Source organism: Pelobates fuscus, chromosome 1 (genome assembly GCF_036172605.1).
Source record: "Pelobates fuscus isolate aPelFus1 chromosome 1, aPelFus1.pri, whole genome shotgun sequence".
Lineage (NCBI taxonomy): Eukaryota > Metazoa > Chordata > Amphibia > Anura > Pelobatidae > Pelobates > Pelobates fuscus.
The window spans coordinates 364,508,914-364,526,145 of record NC_086317.1 but is presented as its reverse complement, the minus strand read 5'-3'; the positions used below and the strand labels follow the sequence as shown (position 1 = coordinate 364,526,145).

The 17,232-nt window shown below is 39.7% G+C and overlaps 1 protein-coding gene across 1 annotated transcript in view; it reads left to right on the top strand.

Moving 5' to 3' along the window:
• Window positions 1-17,232, top strand: part of TDRD3 (tudor domain containing 3) — a 223,027-nt gene that overhangs the window by 188,624 nt on the left and 17,171 nt on the right. The window contains exon 11 of the mRNA XM_063425944.1: window positions 13,449-14,284. Coding sequence (XP_063282014.1) covers window positions 13,449-14,284 — 836 coding nt within the window. The remainder of the gene's footprint in view (window positions 1-13,448; window positions 14,285-17,232) is intronic.

Sequence of the window (17,232 nt, the reverse complement as noted above, 5' to 3'; positions counted from 1 at the left end):
CCGGAACTGTTCCGGTTTGTATTCTCGTTGGGAGGGGCGATCCTCAGGGTAGTAATCTCGATAGAGAGGAAAAATTAATATGCAGCTTATCAATGGAATACCAAATAATATATATACACATCTAGGAATATATGTGTAAACAGGGAAAGAGTCTATTAGCCCATAAAAAGTGCAACATTGTATATACAGGGAAATAAACCCAAGTGGGTGGTGTAATAAATAATAGTGTATGTTGGAATTATACACTCAGATTAGAGACATCATAGGAACTAAACAATATGTGAAAAATATACAGAAAAACGACAAATATAGAAACTAAGTAAAATGACAGATGAAAAAGTCAATATGTTAAAAAAAGGGGGCTTTACAGATCTATAAGCCATATTTACAACTGAAACATGAGTAAGACATGATACAATAAAATGCCATTAAAAAGAAAAAATGCAAAATACATAAACATATATAAAGCATGCAGCACTAGTGGTTACAAATAAGAGGATGGGGAGACTGATAAAAAGAATGGAATAGATAAATTGTAAGTAAAAAATATATTTGAAAAAACTAATTAAAAAAGGGTTTATAAAAAATTGTATAAATCAAATTGTATAAATAGTCTGATTAATAAAGGATATAATAAACAATTAATAGAATCTACCATATCACAAAACCTTGAAATCAGTCAAAAAGACCTCATACATAAAGAAAAAGCACTACAATCCCAAAAAACAGATTTTACACTTCCTATAATATTAGACTATAACGACAAAAATAGACATCTGAAGAAGATTATGAATAAACACTGGCACCTTCTAAAAGAAGATCCAATTTTAAAAGATATAATCCCAGAAAGACCAAAAATTATTTTTAGAGGCGCACCAAATTTAAAAATGCACCTTACAAAATTTTTTACTAGGGACGCCAAACCTAATCTTATCAAAGAAATTTTTTTATCCTTAGGTAAAGGTTTTTACAGATGTAACAGCTGTGCAGCTTGTAAAAAAAAACAAGACTACAGATAAAAAAAGGACTACATTTAAATCTAATAACACGGGTAAAATTTACACAATAAAGGAAACTATTACCTGCGAGAGCAAGAATGTCATTTATTTATTAGAATGTCCATGCGGGCTCCAGTACATTGGACGCACAATAAGAGCACTAAAAACTCGTATAGCAGAACACTGCAGAAACATTGAAAAGAATTACACTAACCATTCAGTGTCATCCCACTTTTGTATACACAATAATGATCCAAAGCATCTTACATTCATGGGGATAGCCACAGTGACAAATCACTGGAGAGGTGGAGACCTGATTCGAAAAATAGGCCAAAAAGAGATGGAGTGGGTTTTCAATATAGACACCCTCCATCCTAACGGATTAAATATAGAATTTGATTTATACAATTTTTTATAAACCCTTTTTTAATTAGTTTTTTCAAATATATTTTTTACTTACAATTTATCTATTCCATTCTTTTTATCAGTCTCCCCATCCTCTTATTTGTAACCACTAGTGCTGCATGCTTTATATATGTTTTTTATGTATTTTGCATTTTTTCTTTTTAATGGCATTTTATTGTATCATGTCTTACTCATGTTTCAGTTGTAAATATGGCTTATAGATCTGTAAAGCCCCCTTTTTTTAACATATTGACTTTTTCATCTGTCATTTTACTTAGTTTCTATATTTGTCGTTTTTCTGTATATTTTTCACATATTGTTTAGTTCCTATGATGTCTCTAATCTGAGTGTATAATTCCAACATACACTATTATTTATTACACCACCCACTTGGGTTTATTTCCCTGTATATACAATGTTGCACTTTTTATGGGCTAATAGACTCTTTCCCTGTTTACACATATATTCCTAGATGTGTATATATATTATTTGGTATTCCATTGATAAGCTGCATATTAATTTTTCCTCTCTATCGAGATTACTACCCTGAGGATCGCCCCTCCCAACGAGAATACAAACCGGAACAGTTCCGGCAACATTTGCGTTCCACCAGTGGAACCGGAACAGTTCCGGCAACATTTGCGTTCCACCAGTGGAACGCATAATACCATCATGGTCCCTGACATCGCGTCACTTCCGGGCCGATACCGGAAGTTACGTTAGATGTATCCGAAAGACCTAACGAAAAATCCAGCAGTAAGATTTACTTTATTCATATGGACCTTATCCAACTGAATGGAACACAGCATCACTATTATAGTCTTGTATGTGTTCCATATATGGAACACGGATATCACCACGAACATATTGCGCGGCGTCACTTCCGGTATGACGTGTGCGGTTCACCAGTGGTTACAGGAAGCATCAATTGCACAAAGCAGGAAGCAATCATCACTATTAGGACTCCTATATAAACGTCTGGTACCAGGACATTATCCACACTTCTGAGGAAGCCTTTTTACAGGCGAAACGCGTAAAGTGGACTACTAGAGACTATATACATATTTTTTTACTTACTTATAATATATATTTTTTGTTAATAAATTATCCTTTTTATTATACTGGGATTTTTTATCATTTTTATTCCTGGCTACCAACCTGTTCCTTGGTGGGGACCATACCACCCAAGCTATTAAGACTAGAGCAAGTTCTACTCTAGCAAATCCCATCTGAGACTGTGAGGACAACTACATATCCTTAGGCGGGGATTATTCCGTCCAGGCGTATTAACAGCTGAGCTCTAAGTTAGCTCTGGGCCATGTGAGTGTGGATTACTTATTACCTACTATCCACCCACTATATTCAAATTACTACACTATCATTGCTTTTATGTTTTATGTTTTTTTTTAGGTCAATTGATCATCAACCTGTTCCTTGGTGGGGATTATACCACCTATGCCCTTAAGACTAGAGCAAGTTCTGCTCTAGCAAATGTGAGTACGATACTTTATTACCTATTCACATATTTTATATATATACACTCTGCACTATTTGGAGTTCTCTTATTTTTTCATATATCGCCCATCTGAGATCGCGAAAGAAAGCCACACATCCATAGACGGGGATTGTTCCGTCCAGGCGTGTTAACAGCTGAGCTCTGAGTTAGCTCTGGGCCATGTGAGTGTGGATCACTTACCACTATTTATCCACCCACTATATCTGACATACCACACTATTAATGTTTCTATATTTTATGTTTTCTTTGAGGTCAATTGTATAAGAAGACCCCTTGATATTACCATTGTGTACGTATATTTGTATATTTTTACGTATCTACACTAAGGGCGCGGTTTCCTTCTTTTTCTTTTTCCACATCCATTTACTACAAGGTTGGGGTTCCTTGTACTGGTTATTGCTGCCACACCACCCAAATATATATAGTGAGCGCCTAATCCACCAATACCTACACTAATAGTAATTAAGTTGAATGAGTCTTTACTAGTAGAAAGGAGGTTAGGACAAACCCTAATACCTGATCGATGTAAAATGACGCCTGTGCGGAAACCTACTGTGAAACCTGTAATTAGAAACTCAACTAGAGGATGGCAATTGTGAGTGTTGAGTGAGACGCCTCTTAGTGACAAAAGGCAAGTACGAATACGGAACGGTCAGATTGCACTGTCTGTGTTCCTTAGCTTTGATCTACTGACATATTTCGTAGCTATGCCCTTCCAAAGGACAGGGGAACTTACTGTAAAAATAATAACACTAGACAAGGAAACGTGCTGGATAGCAACTGGCGGTGTAACACTGAGGGCTGGAAGTAAAGAGCATGACGTAGGGTACTACATGGGAGGGTAAGATGTCCAAAGTCATGAGATTCCAAACATCACTACTGTCAACAGTTGTTCATCTGGCCTATATCCCTGTCATGCTGTCTGTGTTTCCAGCTTGGGTGCCAACACAAGGTAGGTGAACCCAAAGCTAAAAACCTGAGTCTACACAGCACAGTTTTTCCGAGCCAAAGAAGGGAATGGCACGCCTTTATGTCGGAGTTTGTGGTGAAAGTGGAATCGTACAAGATCACCATGAACTGAAGCCTGGGGTATCCTGGGTTATGGCTGGAGTGCATGGTCTAGGTGGGATGAAGGGTTTGGCTGAGGAGCCTGGATTGAAATATCTTACTAGTTCTGAGGTATGCAACATCTACATGTAGAGTAAATGTGACAGTCATATAGGTGATAGTATAACAACTGGCGGCTTGCATAGTGCTGAAGGGCGTAAAATTATCTAAATGAGGAAAGGTGAGGCCCTACTAATTGCCAAGTAGCTCTAAGAGGTTATGGATATGAATTGGCAGAGGGACTGAGGCCACTGAATGATGTGGCGGGAATGTTGGCCTCTCAGTGACAAGTAAGAAATTTAAAGGAGTGGCCATGACATGTGAGGCCCTATCTAAAACCTGATGGGCGAATACCTCCGCATGACAATGCATGACTGAATTACAAATATACAATAATATGGCACACACCAATACCCTTTACAGTCAGTTGATCTATCCCTTAGTAATGTAGGGGAATAGAAAGATAATGAATTGATAGAAAGTATGTTGGAACGTACAAATCTTGCCCAACTAGTCTGTGGTTGAGCTTGAGAAAGGAATATCATAGAGAAGAACCTAAAGACACAATGGGAACGTTAATGGAAATATGTCCAGTATGGTGCTTATTGAGGTAAGGGTATAAAGTTCCTATGTTGTGGTTAAGGATTAAAACATTAACAGGATGATAAGTAGGGATAGTAGAAACCTAGATAATAGAGCTTATGATTGTCAATATGGATTTGAAAGAGATACCTAGTAGTGCTGTGTCTTAATTATGAGTTCCCACTGTGCGTCCTTCCACAAGAAGGACCTGAAGTATGTATGAGAAAGATCGGAACATCTTTAGTTTACTAGCAGGAAGCAACATATGTAAGATCTAGTAAGTGCCTGTGACAGGAGTTGTGGATTATACAAGGCTTAGGTAAAACCGTGACAGACCGATGAGGCCTGAATATGGTTAAATGTGTAATGAGGGGTTCTGGGTTCTCAGGAGTGCAGAGAGAAGGTCGTAAAGGAATTGCATGGGCATAGCAAGGCTGAGTGGAATAGTGAACCATAGTATGACAGGGTTGTAGTTGACACTTGTAAAGCTGGAAATGTTGTATGTGATTTCACAAATGTGTGGCAGAAATTGTCGTATTGGATTTCCCACAGAGGGCCATATGTAATATATGGAGTGAAGGCCTAGTGAGGGCCGCTTGTAGCAGTGTTGCAGCGGAAGGCCAATTTTACCAAATATGAGTCTCGAGCTGCCGGGTGTATAATAGGGTGTATGTAAAGTAATGAATTTGGTATGAACAAATGTAGGTTAATTGTACCAAAGTTGTAGAAATGGACTGTGAATTGCATATGGACAGTAGTAGGGATGCGTATGAAGCTTAAGTAAGTGAAGGCCTAGTGAGATCCGTGTGTCAAGGTATTGGAGTAGAAGGCCGAGAGAGCTCATTCTTAATCATGAGTAGCAGGGTAGCCATTTAAGGGCAGTATGAGAATTATCGGGTGTATGATGTGGGTTGCTTAATGGTTGCTGAGCTGTGGAGCAGTTGCATTTTACACAGAAATGCAAAATTGCAGACCTGCTCCATATCATAACGTTTATATAACCTACTTGACCTGTAGTAGGACTGTTAATTAGAGATCATAATGAGGAGACACTTGATTAACATGGCACTGATCGTAGTAGGTTTTTCTTATGATAGTGAAGGCCAAATGAAGGCCCAACATAACTATATCTAGATGCAGGGTGGCCAAATGAGGGCCTAATAAGTTACATGTTTAATAAATGTTGAAAATATTTGAGATAGCTCAGTGGGCTAATGCATCATCAGTATAATTTGTTCAACCCTTGGGTCTGCGGAAGATATAATGAGTACCATTAAATTGGGTAATAGTAACAACCCCTGGATGTTGGGTTTATTATTTGAATTGACCGGTTGCAATTTAGTATGTTATTGGTGACACCCAAGTGATGGACCTAGTTTGTGGCATGTCTTGACTTGAAGTGTAAAAATAACATTTAGATGAGGGCCGTGAATACGGACTGAACTGTGAATGCCTCCCTAGTTAGTGAAAGGCTGAACATGGGGCGAATACATGTTGAATGTCAGTGACCGCGTGGCCCAACGCGGGCTAAATGAACAAATTTATGGTTTTGTTGTAATAAACGTGCAGACAGCAACAGGAAAAGCCACGGCTGGGCCGGACGCGGTAGTGCCCCATGAGCTTCGAAGGAGGCGGCTGTTTTTTTTTTTTTATTAGAGGGAGGTAAAATGAATACTTGCGTGGGCCACACTAGGCCAGACCAGCTTGTTTGGGGTTTAGGCAGTTTGTGTTGATGACCTTTGAACCGGGGGTAGATGGATTTGTACTGAATCAGGCAGTCTCAGCCCAGAGGAAGGGGGGGTCTGTGTTTATAGGCCGGGTAACTCCTCCCACAATTACAGGCTTTAACTAGCTGCTCAGCCTTCCCATATATATATATATATATATATATATATATATATATATATATATATATATATATGTATGTATACATATATATATATATATATATATATATATATATATATATATATATGAGAGAGACTGCATAACGTATCTTTTGTGGTTAGATGATACCTTCATAAAATAATTACCGGTACCTCACTTTTCTTTAAAAAATTTAATAAATAAGCAACTTTTTCTTTTCCATTTATACCAAATATTGATATAAGCAATTAACACCATGAATGTGTTTGAAAAAGCAAAGCTATAATGCTGATGAAAGGGCTTACAACACTTACATGTAGCTTAACTACTTAGTTCCACTGCCATGTTTCTGGTATGTGTTTGTTCAACTTTCACTTTTTTCTTAAATTATTTTGAATAAATGAATTTTGAAAGCACTGTCTACAGCACAGGATGCAAACAACTAATCTGTTACCAAGGGGTACTAATTTTGACACAAGCTAAAAACAGACTGGATCCACAAATCAAGTAATACTATGATTTTCCCTGGAACAAACATGGAAACTGCCCTTCCCGGTGTCTGTTTACTTGACGGAATTATTTCTTTTAGGACTGAATAATTTTGTTATAGGAAAAGGAAAGCATTACCGATAGATATAAGGAATAATAAATTTGCCTTTGGTGTTGAGAATGTTTTTTTTGTGTGTGTTTTTGTTTAGCTTTTAAAACAAAACTATAATAATTATCATTGTTTTTTTATTTTTTTTATTTTACAAAGTCTGTTTACACGTTTAGTTGCCAACTTTACAGAAGAAGACAATTTTTTATTTTTTTTTTTCAGATTTTAACAATACCATCTGTAACTGCATGAATATATTCATGTTTGTTTTTCCTTACAATTTGGAGTTATTCAAGAAATGCAACACACACTGTCACCACATATTAACAGGAAATTGTGAATAACAATTGTCTTGGCCTTAGATTTGATTAGGGAAATTTACATTCATCAGGATTACTGTTGACTATTATCATCACATTTTCTATGAGGAGCTCCATATCAGTCTTGATCAGAATAGTTTATCTTGTTTTTTAAACAGTTTTACTTTCTGTACTCAAAGAGAATTGCCAGCTGCCCTGACCATGGACGTCTGCAGGGAGCAGGGCCGGTACTGCCATTAGGCGAATAAGGCATTCGCCTAGAGTGCCAGCCTGTTGGCAGGGGAAGCCGGAACATCACTTGGTATCCCAGCTGCCCCCTGTCTGTAAACAAAGGAAACACTGTGAAAGGAGCTGGAAGCAGACTGTGCTCACAATGCACGGCTCTCCTGCTCCCCCCACCAGGAACAAAAAGGCTTTCCTGCAGGCTTGAAGGTGCTGCTCCACTTACCCTTTTCCTCTATTTTTGTATTGGACTGTGTACAATTGGTTAATGTATGTAATAGGCAGTATGAATGGATGGATGGATTTATTAGATAGTGTGTATAAATTAATGCATATACTGGATGAGTGTGTTTATATTGGGCATTGTGTCTCTTTCCCTAAATGTCTGTTCACTGTTTCTCTCTCAGAAAATGGCTCCCAGTCTCGGTTTCCTAAATATCTCAACAGTCTCTCTATCCTTTCCATAAATGTCTCCCCAGGCCTTTTCCGTTCTCTAAATTTCTCACTTAAAGGGATACTATAGTGCTAGGAATACGAAGCTGTGCTCCTGGCACAATAGCTCCCTCTGCTTCACCCCCACTCGCTCCTCCCCCCCCCCCCCCCCCCACCGTAGTGAATAAAGTGCACTAATGGGCCTCGGCGCTAGGTTGTGGCTACGCCTCCACCGTTACTGACGAAGGCATGCTAATGCGCATGCACGGTGAGTGCCACGTGCATTGGCTCTCTCCATAGGAAAGCATTGAATCAATGCTTTCCTATGGGGAAATAGCTGATGCTTGATGTCCTCATGCCGAGCGTGAGGACGTCCAGCGTCCGTTACCTGACCAAAAGTCTGTTAACATTCAGGAAGCGCACCCAGACAGCCACTGAAGGCAGACTTAGTGCTGCAATGTAAACATTGCAGTTTCTTTCAAAAATTTTTTTACATGCAGCTCCAAGTGCAGTAGGGACACTGCACTCAATGAGCTGAAGAAATCTGGATGCCTATAGTGTCCCTTTAATACCCAGTGCATCTCCTTCTCTAAATATCTCTTCTTTGCAATTCAGCATTTAGTGAATAAACCTCTAAAAGAATGTAGTTGCATTCTTGAGGGGGCAGCAAAATGGATTGTTACCTAGGGAGGCAATTCTTGCCTGGCAGGGAGGGGCAACTTCCCCCGTCCCCACAGGCAGGGCTGGATTGGCACACCAGAATGCCAGGAAAGCCCCAATGTGCCTTTTAAATAATTTTCCCTTGGACTGTGTCACCCATGGGAAAGAAGGAGGGAGGTGCTGGGGCCTGGAGGGAGGTGCTTGTTGCTGGTGAGGCCGCATTTAGGCTGCCAGGTAGCCAGAGAGTGCACTGTGAGCCTCCCTTCTGAATCCCTGCAATTCGGTGCCTCTATGCTCCACCCAGAAAACGGAGAATTCGACTCCAGTCTTACACAACCTTCTGTGACAGGTAGGTAAGTTTGTCTGCTAGTGAGTGAGCTTGTATGTGTGTGTATCAGTCAGCTTGTCTGTAAGTGAGCATGTGTGTGTCAGTGAGTTTGTAGTTGGCATGTGTATCAGTTAGCTTGTGTGTGTGTTTCAATGAGTGTGTCTGTCGTAAGCAAGTTTGGCGGTGAGCTTTTCTGTAAGTTTGTATGTGTGTATCAGTGAGCTTGTCTGTAGTGAGCGTGTGTGTGTGTGTCAGTGAGCTTGTCTGTAGTGAGCATGTGTGTCAGTGAGCTTTTCTGCAGTGAGCGTGTGTGTCAGTGAGCATTTCTGTAGGAAGCATGTGTGTGTAAGTGAGCTTGTCTGTAGTGAGCGTGTGTCAGTGAGCTTTTTTTGTAGGGAGCGTGTGTGTCAGTGAGCTTTTCTGAGTTAGTGTGTGTGTCAGTGAGCTTGTCTGTAGGGAGCGTGTGTGTGTGTTACAGTAAACTTGTCTGTAGTAAGTTTGAGTTTGTATACCAATGAGTTTTTCTGTAGTAACCTTGTGTGAGTGTCAGTTTGTATGAAGTTTGTGTCTGTGTGTCAGTGAGCCTATTTGTGTGTGTCAGACTGGTTACCTCCGTTAAATCCTTCTTTCAGCCACTCTGGAACCATTAGAATACACAGACATCCATTCCCCCCAGTAACTCGACGAAACATAGTTCTAAGAGTCAAACTTGAATAAAGTGATCTTTATTCTGGCAACACACGGTTTTTATGCACAGACCCCTACATGGGGTCTCTAATACAATAACACGGGGGTTTCAATCCCAAGATCCTCTGTGCCTGAGAGATAATTAAGTGGGAAAAACTTATAATTCAGTAATCTCTCAGATACAGAAAATCTATCCAAAATATACAGTGCCGCCATGATAACTAGGAACCCCACAAAAGTCATATCCCCGGATAGCCATGATCTGAATGTATAACATATTCAAATATCACAATTTTGACTGGCTGGGCACAAGGCACTAGCCCAAAACAGTTCCGGAGAAATGGGTTTCGTGGTCGGTCTCTGTTCGGGTTTCTGTGCGAACACCATGCAATGGAATCTCTTAGTTTCAGGATACGAGTGCTCCCCCAGTTCGGTAGTTCATATCTCCCGAACATCGGTGGTTGGAAAGTAGAACAGGCACTCGACGACCAAGTGCCGCTGCCCACATTCGGGAGACAAGATGGCCTCCATTCTTTGGTCAACCACGTGCATTCGGTTATACGAAATGGCAGCCACCCCGGGGAAGCATTCATTTAATACTTCCCTAGTGGTTTCGCACTTAAGTTGCTGATGTGAATGTTCTAATGTTGGTCCTCGTTCGGGAGACTAATTTATGGCGTACATATATAATACATCCCGAACGCAAAAAGGGAAAAATACGCAAACAGGGGCAAAGTATACGAAATTGGAGGTAGGGTCTGCTACAGCATGTGGGCATGCTTACTGTATAATTTATTTTTTTACAGACACAGATAATCTCACTGACACAAGCACACAAGCTCATTGATACACAGGCTCATTGAGAGACACACACACAACATGCTTTAATGTTTTTTTTTATTTACTTATTTTTTTAAATAATTTTTTTGTTGTGCATGTTAATAACATAGATTGCACAATATACACGAAATGGGTAGCAAAGGATTGCGTAACCAAACATAGTAAATGTACATAAACATTAGCACTTTTTAAAACATTTTTTTATCAAAGGTGTAAGACGAGAGGTATAGTGCATATTTAAGTAGCTGCTGTATTAGGAGTGATATAGATTGTGTACACTAAATGGAGTAAATGGAGAGTGAATGACTATAGAGATTAACAGGAAGTAAGTCATATAATCATATTATTGTTAACTAGCTGAGATGTCTGACTTCACTTGAAATAGTTAGTACATCAGGAAAAATAAAAATGTAACTAAAAATAAACAACAAGCTTGATCATGTAGTTGGTACCCAATAGATACCACTGGGTTAATATACAATGTCATAGCATGTAGGCATAAAAGTCAAAGGATAATATCTGAGCAATTCAGCTGCATCAATTCAGTTGGGGTAAGCAGCCTCAGACGGTGAGCTGCATTCGTCAACATATAGCTCAGTTATGGCTAACCTTGACACCATAAATTGTTTCTGGACTACATTCTAAAAGCTAGCGGAGCATCATGGGAAATGTAGTCCAGAAACAATTTATGGTGTCAAGGTTAGCCATCACTGGTCTTGAGCCATCTCCTGTGCCACTCTGCTCTGGGACCACACTGCAATCTGGCCAGCATCTTTACTCCATGGACTCTGGGGCGCATAGGGTCCAAGTACTTCCCCATACGGGGGCGACAGAAGGCCCAGATGGTATGACATCGTCCTTGTGGACGATGCATTGGGGACTTGCCCCTGATGGCCTTTTACCCAGGAAGACTAGATGCTGCTGAATCTCATGCTTGACCGGATTGTTTGTCCGAAAGAGACCACTCGTCTCCAGGCTCCCACTCGTCCATCCACTTGTTGAGACAGGGGTGCAGCTGCTTGGCGTGCCTCCAGTGAGACCCAGAAACTATCAAAAATGTCATCCAGTCTTCTTAGAGATGTGCAAGGCAGTCATTCTTCTCTCCTGGGCAGCAATGGCTGTGCTTCACAAGGGGCAGGCACGGTCGCCATCTTGCAGGACAAGTAGTGGTCGTAATGTATATAGGTACTGCGATTTATGGAGACGCTGTTATGTAAGTTGAGCCAGTGAGGATCGGAATAACCCCCACCGGTCCGGAGGGAAGGGGTGGGGTTGCAATATATCCCTGTGTGGGCCCAGCGTAGCACAGAATGAGATCGGCCGCCCTCACCCGCCCGACGATCCCACTGGGCCTACGCTGGAACCACAATAATTGCCAAGAAGGCGCTGGAACAGCTCAGTACAAGGCACATCGGCTGGCTCCTGAGATAGGTAAGTCACGCTAGAGGTCGGTCTGGTGTGCTGGGAATTGGGTAAACTGCTATTAATGCAAATCATGCTCAGGACTCTCCCGAAGCAGAACCAGCTGCCATGAGGTCCAGGCCCTGCCCCCATGTTCAACTTATTTCATTATCATTTTATGGGTACAACCTTAACATATCTACTCCTGTATTTCCTGTTTGAAGCTATTTTTATGTTGTGGTATTATTCTGTTACCAGAATTCTCAGCATCTTGTCTTTGAGAAAGGCACCGAAGCATGTCACAATATTAAAGGCATACTCCAACCACCAAGTGTACTTCAGTGACTTGCAGTGGTTATGGTGGCAGGAGTAAGTTTGTGCAATATTTCTTCTTGAAACAATGCACATACCAATGTATTTTGAATTGTGTGGTGGGACTAGTTTCACCCCCAGCACATGTGATTTGTGCTGCCTTTGTCAATTCTGTGCTCTCTACATCCACCACATCCCTCCATTGCACAGTTAATAATGTTTTTTTTTTTTGTTTGTTTACTGCAAATCATGGTTCCCAATAAAACACATTACACAGAAAAGTGTTCCACCCAAAAGGATTGGATTAACCCTTTAAGGATTGTTTTTGTGACAGCTACTGGTTTCAACTGTGAATATTGTGTTGTTTATTCTCTAGCCTTGTCACTTTGTTGTGTTTCTTTTAATGTGTGTTGTGTATGTATATGTTGCATTGTTTTGTAAAACAAAACTGAATAAGTATTATTGGTGACATTTAATCTTATTATTTGGATAGTAATTTTGAATTGATACTCAGGGGAGTATTTACTAAGGATTGCACCGTTTAATTTATACATATTGTACTTTTGAGCTCTCCTATGCAAAATAGTTGTAAGTCTGGGTGCATCTTTACCATGTTAACTCCTGTATTTCTTAGTAATTTGAGGCTAGTTTTGGGAGGTGGCATTCTGTTACCTGGATTTTCCACCTTTTAATTAATTTGTTGGATGTCTTATATGCATTCGTCTCCGATTTTGATAGTTTGTTTATAGAATGTTCTAGGCATAGCTTGTAATGTATTTGTTTTAATCATCTTGATGTTTTTAACTTTAACGAGATTGTTGTTTATTTTCATGAATCAGTTTGACAAGCAAATTGATTTAAATGCATCCCTCCTTTATTACTACAAAAACTTCTGATGGCCAATCCAGTATTTAACAGGCAAAAAAGACAACATATTTAAGGTAGATCAATATGTATTGACTAAAGTATTTCTTCTTACAATGTTTAAAGGTGTGCTAAAACACTTAAACCTTACTGGGGTATTTCATTATTTCCAGAAAGTGCATTTTCTCACAGTATATCATAATATCACTTGCGGTCTTCATACATTTTGAAAAATACTTTATATTCACAACACCTAACCTGCCAACATTTTTCAAGTCTGATATTTTTATTCTTGTTCTTGACTTTCTAGACAACAAACCACAGAGTCAACCTCAGAGCCACGGACAACACAGAGTTCCAAATATAGAGCAGAATGGAGTAAAGGATTTTAATCAATCTCGACAATTTAACAGAAATGATACAAGAACCCCAAGGAATGAGAAACCTCCTCGATTTCAAAAGGATGTTCAAGCAACTAGACAGTATGAAGGTAACGGACCACCAAGAAGTCGAGGTCCGGAGAAATTAAATCCTTCCATGCCAGAACAGTGGGTAGAAGATAGGAATAAATGTGAGAGGGGGTTTCCAAGAAATGATAGAGTGAAAGATTTTTCACACCCATCCTCTAGTTATCAAAATGACAGTTCTTTTAAAAAAAGAGATTTTACTATGCAAGGTAAGGTGGTGAAAGTTAGCCCCACTGAGCTGAGAGAAGGAAACGGCAATCCGAATAATGTAGATAATTCTCAAAAACGTGGTAAAAGAGAAGACCAAAGATATAACTTTGAGTTTTATATTGAACGACGACCACGGACAGGTAACAGTGAAACATTCAACAATATACCAAATGAGAAAACTGTCAATATGGATTCATCCAGTTATCAGACTTCATCAATAAAAGATGGTGCTAATGACTTACCAAATGGAGAGGCAGATCAAAAAGGAAGACGGATGGGACCAATAAAGCCTATAGGATCAAATTTTAATACTGCACATGATGATAGAAGCAAGGTGTTTTCTTACAACAGTAACTCTAAAAAAAGGTCTGGTCCTATAAAACCAGAACGAATAGTGGAACCGGTGTATCCTGCCTTCAGTTGGAGACCAGGTGATGAGTGCTTGGCACTTTACTGGGAGGATAATAAGGTGAGGCTACAATATTTGGTTATGTGAAGCTAGCACTTCATTATCTGTATAAATCAAAACTATTGAATTTTGCATGAATGTCTTTGGTTTGCAAGTGGAAACATAGTATCACAAAACTCCAAATGTAACATTCAGACCTGCTTATTTAGGCACATGTGTGCTTGATAAGTTACTGCAGCCATATGTTAAACCATCTATGAGTTATGGTATGATGTAAAGCCATCAATAAAACTCACACTATTTAAAGAAGCTGTATAATATAGTTTACACACCCATATTAACACAATAGGTAGACCCATGCATTCCTCCAAATTAAGGAGTAAATCTCTGGAGTGTCCCGCAAAAAAATAAAACTCCAAACTTTATACAAGTAAAAATTAGGGATAGGCCGTTGATTGATTCAGCCGATTATTACAGCCAATATTCTGCATATGCCCCTCGCAGTCTTCAACATCTGGAAATTCCAGCTGCCACCCAATAAGGCGCTACAGCGCAACCATATGTCACCCTGCGTAAGGAGTTTAGCTGAAGGCAGGGAGGCGAGACAGTGAATAATCTACTGTAACATACTGGTCTGACTGCGAGTGATCACACTATTCGTAACAGCACTCACTGCTCCCAGCATGTATTGATTGCCTGAGAGTGGTAGGAGTGTGATTGCTGTAAGCATGTTTATTTAATGCTAGATTTGTGCAGAAATTGTATTGCATTTTCGAAGCTTTAAATGTACAGAATATTGGAACCAGTTACCAGCAGTCAGCTCCAAAGGCCACAGATAATCTGTATTTACATCAGCTGTGGAAAAATAATGGTCGATCCCTAATTAAAATAATAACTGTGTGCAAGGTCATATCGTTTCTACTTTTTAGTTATGTGTATACACCAAATAGCACTCAAGAATATGTGACTACGTTTATTAATGTAACTCCTCTTTAATTTCTACTTATTACTTGACTTCGTGGTTGAACCTGACAATACTTTGTAATTCATTTTTAGTGGCTGTTAAAAATGCTCCATTGTGAGCAGTTTTTTTTTATGTCCATAAATTTAAGTTGTGTTGAATCACTACTAGGAACTCTCTGCGATTAGCCTGAAAGTTCTGATTTTGACAGGTCTTTTCAGGCCTTCCAAGCAGTGCTGCAATCATCTCTTCTCAAGGCTTCATGTCATCCATATCCAAGCAAAACACAAAAGTAGATCAAGCACCCCGTAAGCAGGGGGAATGTATACATTTTATAAAATATAAGGATGTAGCTGCACCTTACAATTATGTGATACATGTATGTTTGTGTATGTGCATGTATATGGAATATAGAATGTATGTGTATGAGGAAATTAAGAAATCTACTTGTCCAGTGGACTAAAGTTGTAGCGCAATCTGAGAAAAATAGTTTTAATTTGCAAAAATTGGAAGTTTAATGTCTCACCCTCTGACCTCTCCCATAGTGAGTGAGAGAGTGTGTGTGTATGTATGTATGTGTGTGTATATTGCTCCTTTTGGTTCTGGCACTTACTGTGTCAGTGAGCGTGCTGGGAGTTCAGGCGGCTGTGCTCTAACTCACTAAAGAGCACCAAAACCACAGATTTAGCATCTACCGAGGTCTGCAACTAATGGAAATGTAGAGCTGTGCACCAAACACTGTCCTCCCTGCTGCTTGCCCCCAAACAAACTGCCTGGTGCCCAGAACTGCATGTCCCGAGCGTCGGTCAATACAAATTCAACATCCCTGAAGTGCTTAATTAGATCAAAATCACAACTAATACAGGACAGAACAAGCCATGCCTATAGATATATAGAAGTCTTTGGGCCAGAGAGAGAGAGAGAGAGAGAGAGAGAGAGTGAGTGTGTGTACAGAAGACACAATATTAAACTTATATATTCATTAAAGGGAAATTCCAGCATGCTGAAGTGCTTTGAAGACTCTTATTTTTTTTAAAATATTACAAAAAGTGCAATTATTAGTAGAAATTGGAACTTTCATTAATTAACCTTGTTAAACCTCCATCCATTTCAGACAACAGTATTAATGAAAAAAATGCATTAATGCATGTTTTTCTTTAGAGATATGTCTACTGAACAGTGATTTTTAGTTGGGCAGTATTTAAAATGGTAGCATCAGTGGTACAATATAACTGGCACATACATACAGGTGCACAGACAGATACACCCATTATCACACAGATACACAGTGACACACAAACACACCTTGACATACAGATACACGCACTGGCACATACACATTCAGATACACACTGACACACAATGACACATGCACACCTTGACACAGAGATACATACACAGGTTATAATGTTTATATTTGCAGTCACCCTCCTGTTAGGTTACCTTTTTTCTGCAGGAGGATGACTTGCTTGGAGCTGAGGCTCACACCTCACTGCTGCCCCTCTCTCCATCCCTGCTTGGAGCTCTCTATGTCTGGAAGGAAGTGAGAGGGTGTCACTGCCGCCAGCAGGGGAGATCTAATGCGTATGCGCGGCAATGGCCAAATTCGCATTAGGATTTCCCCATAGGAAAGCATTCAATGCTTTCCTATGGGGATTCCGGTGACGCAGGAAGTACTCTTGTATAGCGTGAGGACGTTCAGCGTCGTTTAGGCGACCAAAAGTCCCTCTAGTGGCTGTATGGTAGACAGCCGCTAGAGGAGGAGTTAACCCTAGCAGGTAAATTTTGCAGTTTATAAAAACTGCAATAATTACCGCTCTAGGGTTAAGGGTGATGGGAGTTTGCACCCAGACCACTTCAATAAGCTGAAGTGGCATGGGTGCCTACAGTGTCCATTTAATCCTTCCCTGTCCCTAGCCTTGGCCTAAATCACAAAAGACAAGTGGCTATTTATAAAGGAGTTTGTGCATAGGGGCAAGTGGCCAGGCTCCCCAGTTTTGGTACAATAAAAAAAAAAATTATAATAATAAAAAAATATATATATATA